At 30.4% G+C, this 7,619-nt stretch overlaps 1 protein-coding gene across 2 annotated transcripts in view; it reads right to left on the bottom strand.

Moving 5' to 3' along the window:
* The window catches only part of LOC106459411, a 47,094-nt gene extending 39,831 nt beyond the window's left edge, over positions 1-7,263 (bottom strand). Inside the window, exons 1-2 of one of the 2 annotated variants that reach the window (XM_013919030.2) lie at positions 7,056-7,263; positions 3,031-3,327 (exon numbers count right to left, since the gene is read on the bottom strand). In XM_013919030.2, coding sequence (XP_013774484.1) covers positions 3,031-3,327; positions 7,056-7,143 — 385 coding nt within the window. In that variant the 5' untranslated portion in view covers positions 7,144-7,263. The remainder of the gene's footprint in view (positions 1-3,030; positions 3,328-7,055) is intronic. The other variant, XM_013919031.2, reaches the window with a different exon arrangement.
* Positions 7,264-7,619: the final 356 nt, after the last annotated feature.

The following is a 7,619-nucleotide window of genomic DNA, read 5'->3' as shown; positions in this document are numbered from 1 at the left end:
TAAAAAGTATCAACACTATCAGTTTCCCTAGCTATCTTAAACACCTTAATCAGATCCCCTGTAACTTTTTTTTTTTTAATACTCACAGCGAGACAAACTGATCAAAATTATACGTGCAGAGGTTTTAGCCACGGTAACTTGTAAATCAGTCTTAACATTTTCAGGTTCTGAATATATACTTTAACTTGTGAAATACTGTCTCTTCTTAATAATCCTGGTATTAACATTTAAATCACTATGTAAAAATAAGATTTTTTCATCCTTTTAGACACCAAATCAATCCATACAGTTTTACTTGCTTATAATGAGTCAATAAAGACTCATACATAAAACAATTTTTTTAGTGTGATAATGTTAACTACTGATAATATTTTCTTTGTTAATAATTTTTTCAGAAGTTCTTATTACTAAAAGCAGAATATTCCTTTTGTAATTTGCACTTGAAACCCTAATTCAGGATGTATTCATGAAGTTGAAAGAAACATTGTTATAATAACAATGAACAAAGTTCCTTTGATTATTTTTTTCAGTAAGAACAATGTTTTTTCTAAATAACCACGCAGATTACATTAAAAAAGTATATAACAACTTTTTTGAACCAGCACAAACTAACCTATGTATAAACATATTACTTTCAGAAATGTAATACCAGTAGCCAAATCACTTGTGACAACTCTAGTCCTTTTAATTTAGTAGCAAGTCTAAAGGCCAAGTATTGTATTATCAACTAAACATCACAGAGAAACTGTTTACATAATTGAAGGTTTGTAAAGCACAGACATACTTCATGTTCATTGTAATATATTCAAATACACTTACAAAAAAAAATGCAGGAACATTAATATTTTTACCAATCTATAATATAATGTATTTTTCCAATATCTAAATTATCCTACATGCTCTGTCTATTATGTATTTCACCTTAACTAATGGTTAAGTTATACACAATAATGTATGTGTTTGATTGGCCACTCCCTTGACAGTATCCACCAATCAACACTACTGTGTTCATAGAAGCTCCAACAAACTAATAACCTGGACATATTTACAGGCTCTTTTCAAGCCAAATAACAACCTGATAAATGATATTTTCCCAAAATGCAGAAAAATTATCACAGTTATGGCTACTAACCATTTACAAGTTTTTAAATATGCAGACACACCAATTTAAAAAGAAAAATGAGCACTGTATCACATGTTCACATCCATGTAAAGGCACCACTTAAAAATAGGGGTAATACTGCTTTTGAACATGTAAATGTAAGTAGCATTTAATAGTTATATATGTATATCATGTGTAATGTGAAATAGTGTTGTACACACACACACACCTTAGGCATTGTGAATTAAGGGTTATACGTCTGTAAATGAACATTTGGAGATATTAGTTAATAGTTTAAATGCTTATATTCACAAGTATTCATAACAATTGATGATAGCATGCATTTCTGCACAATTTTTTTAAACTCAGATTTCAAGTATAAATGCAATTTCAATATATTAAGTTTCCACACACTACCCACAAATATGCAAAAGCCCGAGAAATTATTTCTGCATGAATGCATCATTTTTTGGTAGTGTAAGATCACTTATATACTAGATGGGTCAGCATTTATACTCTCTCTCATGGTAAGCATACACTTACAAGTTCAATTTCCCGCTGTAATAGCTTTTCCTTCGAACTTTCATGATAACCACATTTTTCATGTTTATCAACTTTATCACATTTGGTTATTCTGAAAGGATAAACTGATACCAGAAACATGTTTCCATTATTTAGCAGAACCACATCCTAGTTGTCAGAGCAATAAAGCAGCAACATTAGCATAATCAACATTTTGACATGCAGCTACCGAAGTTGCCATAAGAAAAATAGTATGCTTGCATGTGTTACTAACTCTTATACTTCAGTCAGTGATGGCATGATTCCCGAGCTAAGATTATACTCTGTTTACAACAGCTTATTTAACCTAACAAATACATTTCGCATAAAAAATACCAGACAGACACACAGCCAACATTTACTGACTGTATTAGGGATTCATGTTGCTGTTAACTAACAAAACAAAACATTGGCATCACTGACACATCATCTTATCAACACATCAACATAGAATGAATAGTTACATACAGTTATTCATATTTCCTAATTTATTCACCGCATGTACAAAGTCTGTCAATATTTAACAAACTAGCTGTACTTTTCCTTCTTAACCTCTACTCATTTGACATTTCTTCCATGGACAATGAAGAAACTTATAGGTATGAATAATACACGATATCGCTATGTGTAGAGCATAAAAGTTGAATAACATAAACACTGACAAAATATTGAGCTTTTGTTAATGGCATGTAGAAGATCATGAATAATTTTTGTTACCCTTGTCACACTTATGAACATACAATTTCCATATACAAAAAATATTTTCTTTTAAACATTTCAAAGTTGCCATAGCCATTAATTTGGTTTAAAGTTATTTCAAATATAATAATTTGGTGAATGTAAAGAAAAATTGTTGATGAGTCATAGTAGACAGCCACAAATACACAAGGAAAATAGCACTGTTAAAATATCTGATAAATCTATAAAATTTAATTTGAGCTAGCCTGAAGATAAAACCATAAAGAACATATTGCATACAATTAAAACCTTCAATTTCCAGTCACAAATATTTTACTTTCATTTGAAAATTGCTTTGCATATAAAGCCAAATACAGCATAAAAAGTGTATAACACAATACAGAAAACATTTGTACTCTATACCCCTATTTCAGTTATACATCTTACATACCCAGAATCTACATGTATCTTACTAGATTAAACATTTGCAGCCACACTCAACACAAATATAAAAAAAAAAGAAAGTTAAAAGACAATGAACAGTATCCACTTAAGTAAACACCCACACATTTGAGTGTTAACTAAATATTGCACGCTCAGCTGGCAGCAACAGAATACTTATGATGAAACTACACTGGTGAAATTCAACAGGTCATATTTCACAAACAAAAAAAAAATACTCACATTACCTGTTGTAAACTCAAGGTTGTTGGATTCGAATTTTCTGCCAATTGTGTCATAGCAGATCATTTGGAAATGATATGTCACATTGTTTTTTAGTCCTGTTAGTGGAAATACATGGCCAGTTGGTATGAAGTTGGACCAAACCTCCACCTGCTCGGGACTGTCAAGTCGGCTGTAAACCAACTCACAATCTGAAAGGTTCTGTCGATGAATAACTCGAGTGTGCCAGTCGATCTCGACAGTCGTGGGACTTTTGTCATACAGAGAAACTTCAATGACAGCTTTAGGTTCTGTGGAGTTAACTGAAAACCAAAATGCACGAACATTATACTCTTTTTCGCATCAAATCATTAAACATTCAAATTATGTGCATTATTAAACTGCCACATCACAACCTTATTATACACTGATGCCTATAATCAGAGAGGTAAAGATTGTCACAAAAGTACAGTATATTATGTGCATTATTAAACTGCCACATCACACCCTTATTATACACTGATGCCTATAATCAGAGAGGTAAAGATTGTCACAAAAGTACAGTATATTATGTGCATTATTAAACTGCCACATCACACCCTTATTATACACTGATGCCTATAATCAGAGAGGTAAAGATTGTCACAAAAGTACAGTTTATTAATCAATAATGGTAGTTTTATATAGCATAAAGCTCTCATAACAGTTAAAGCTCCCTACCAAATTATGCTTTCATATTAGTTAGAGCATGTCTTTGGGTGTTTTATTTAATTATAAATATTAAAGAATATTGAGAATTAATTGTTGTAATTTTCCTTGGTCTCACTGCCTAAACTATAAATGGTGTGTAAAAACACTATGACCACAATGGTCACATATATAGATTCATCACAAGAAGTATACAATAAGAATAACTTATGCCTTATTTTTAAAAACAAAATTCTTTATCAAACTATTTTCTAATAAACCTTGTGAAAATGAACAGCATCACACCTGGAAGTTATTCATATTGCTATAAGTTATATTTTCATTGTTTTAATTTGGATGCTTGCTAGGGGGCATGAGTTTCATATCTCGTAAATCTGACTAAGATCTAGCTGGGTACATTAGTTATAAATACAATAATCAGTGAAGCATTAAGTTCAGTTCATTCAGTAACAGAGTTCAGTACAGTATTTAATAAGTTAGTGAAGTATTCAGATCAGTGTCAGCTATCACACATATTCAGTTACTTTATCAATTAGCCACAAAATTATACAAGAAAGTTTACTTGTACATTAGTCTTAACTACCATTAACAAGGAATTTCTTTTGTAATGTTGTATGCAAGCTTGGGCCTACAACTTGTATCAAAGTGCATACTGCCTATAAACCTATACAAATGTTATGAGAGAAATAAACTAATCTGCTATCATTACATGGACTGAACTCTTATTTTCACTAAGTAATCTAAAACAACCCACTTAACATTAGAAGTGACAGAAGAATTTACAATACATATGAAGGAGACAGTTGTGTTTCCCTAAAAAATGATTGGAGAAGAAAAAAAATGGATACAATCTGTACAAGTTAATAATTGTAAATAAATATTACAAAACTTAATGACTTCTGCCCATACAATTTACACACAGTATTGCAATCTTAAGAAAATACAACATCTACATCTGTACTATATGATACAAAGGAAAGATTTATTTCATCTGACAAACAGAAAGAGACTTAGTTTATAGTTTAAACAAAGATTTAGGAAAATTCTAATGTCCTATTTCAAAAAAACCTTTGTTTGTGTTGTGTGTTTGTGTGTGCGCGTGTTTACCATGAACTATATTGTTAAGGTTACATCATTTTGTTAGTATTAAGAAAGTAACTATAAATACAGATGAAAAACACTTATCCAACAAAATTTTAAAATCCATTGTAGCTCAATTATTACATTCTTAAGGCTGTTCAAGTATTCTTTATTTCATATATTAAATTGAAGGTTCATTTTTAATTTTTGTATTTCAACATTCCACTGAAGTGTGCAGATCACTAAGGTCAGTGATTACACAAAATCTCAACTGAAATTATCATTTTAAACTATCTTTAAGAATAAATTCACTTTCTATTGGCTTTTTTAATAGGAAGCATAATTAATTTAAATATAAATAAACCAACGTATAAAGAGTGTTTGAGAAAATTATGATAACACCAGAATATATATACAAATTGGTTTCAATAAGTTTGTCCAACTATGTGTTGTTAATTTACATTTATGACCATTTAAAATATTCAAAATTTCATAAAACATTAATACCATACTTTGAAACCAATTACTGAGACAAGACTTAACAAAATAATCACACTGTATAACTGCTGACGACTTAAATGTCTGTATTTTAATTTACTAGAATACTTTTGAAATATGCATAACACACACTAACATGAAAGAATGCAAAATCTGGCACAATTCTGACTTTAAAACAAAGCCTTAATTCACAACCTCCGAGTCATAACACTGGTTGGTAACTAAATGAAATATTATTAGTAATGTACATTTTTATATAATTAATAGAGAAAAAAATTAATCACATATGCTTATACTGTAATTATAGGTGCAATTGGATCAACACAGAAAAAAGGGAAAATTATTAACCTATATAAGCTTCACTTGAGATACTTTGTGAAGCTTTGGTCTCCTTTTGAAAGGTAGACTTATTGGAAAGGATTCAGAAGAGGGTTACTACTGTAGGATGATTCCACAGATGGAATAGTTATCTTTTAGAGACTGGTTAAGTTTTCCATTTATTTTATCTTGAGATAAGGGTTAAAGACTTAAAGTTGATTTTATTGAAAGTTACAAGATCATTTGGAAGATAAGTAAAATAAAGGTTTCCAACTTCTTTGTGTTGTACTCTGAAAACATGAGAAAATGCCACAAATTTAAAATTTATAAGAAAAATTAACTTCAGTTAAGCCAGTATATTTTTTAATATGATGATTAGTTTATAGAATGAGTTACCATTGTCAATAATGAAGGTTCACAAGTTACAAGAATTTAGATTTCCTTAAAAATAAAAGATGGATTTAAATGTTAACTTCTCTGACAGGGATAGGTGTGTAAAGATAACAAGTTGAAAGAAGAAATGATTCCTTCTTGTCTGTAATATTGTGCAAAAAACGAAACCTTTTGTTTAAGTTAGATACTATTATATCATACATTTTTGTAATTATAAACATATGATTTACCCACAACTTAGATTCACCCACTTTGCAACTATTTTACTGTCATTTTGATTTAGTAGCTACATTATTAGTAATACTAATTACAAAAGAAACCCTTTACCATGTGTTTGTAAGTTGTTATTAATATTATTATTTTATCTATTGCGTTTATCCCAAAGTTAGCAAAATATTGCACATTATTTAAGTTTCACAGTTTGTTTGTTTAACTATTAGTATTACTGTGTATACGGTCATCTACGGACATGCAGCAATATCAAACCAACAATTTGTCGTACTGAACCTGATGCTGAAAACATAAAGAAAGCACTAAAATTAAATAGATTACCCAAACCAAAGAGAACACAGCTTTGATTTTTTCATCTAACTTCTACTTCTAGCTAAATCCTATCATCGATAAGAATTTGTATTGTACTTTCGTGTACTGTAAGTTCGTGTTCAACTAGTTATTGTTAAGACTTTGTAGCATAAACCAAAACAGCAATACTATAACACTATCAATACAACTATAACTTATAAGTAGAAAACGCGGTTACAGACTACAGATACTAAAAGTTAAACAGTGTGATAATTTAACAATTCTGAGCAAGAGCTCATGAATGAAACTAAGTAAACGAGGATGCATAACAATATGTCAACCGAACTACATCTGCTTTATCCGTGACCCACCACGCCTTTCGCCGAATGACAGGCTGTCAGGGATACATGTCACATGACAGACACAGTAGTGGTTTAAACGCTACTATATTATCAAGTTACATAAATAACCGTTAATGTTATGGTTTTAACAAGATTAAGTGTGTTAATTTAATTTGAAATCTAACACTTACCTTCAGCCAAAGCGAAATACTTTAATGTGAAAAATATCACAGTTGAAAGTAACTTGGATTCTAAGTGATCCATAGCATTTAACCACATTCAAATGATCACATTCTAATCAAACCAACATAATTCATCCACATAACATTACTGCCCATTTCATTACTCTCTAACAATTGCAATAACTGACCCTTCATTCTTGATGGTCTTGCTCTATATATTTCCTTCTTTTACTACACGCATGCGTTGTTTTCAAAAGCAGAAAGAACAAGCAAAATTCTAAGCTGCCCTCTGATGATCAATAATAACACTATCGCCAAAAATCCAAAATAACTGACCAATACCAAATTTATTTGGATAATAGTTTAGACACGTTAACGTGTCTTCTTCAGTCCAACGTTGGATAAGTGTAAATGTCGAAACTAGTATCCATATAAATTTGCTATTGCTCCGTTATGGTAGGTTTAAACTTTATTTAGATTACTTTACACGGCATTATGTATTTACCTACTACATATATTTTGTTAAACAAGACCGATGTCTGTAGGTTTACTTTCTTCTTAGAATTCTTCTCA

This window comes from Limulus polyphemus, unplaced genomic scaffold, assembly GCF_000517525.1.
Source record: "Limulus polyphemus unplaced genomic scaffold, Limulus_polyphemus-2.1.2 Scaffold604, whole genome shotgun sequence".
Lineage (NCBI taxonomy): Eukaryota > Metazoa > Arthropoda > Merostomata > Xiphosura > Limulidae > Limulus > Limulus polyphemus.
Note: the sequence above shows the minus strand (reverse complement) of the source record. Positions and strands in the feature narration are given on the sequence as shown.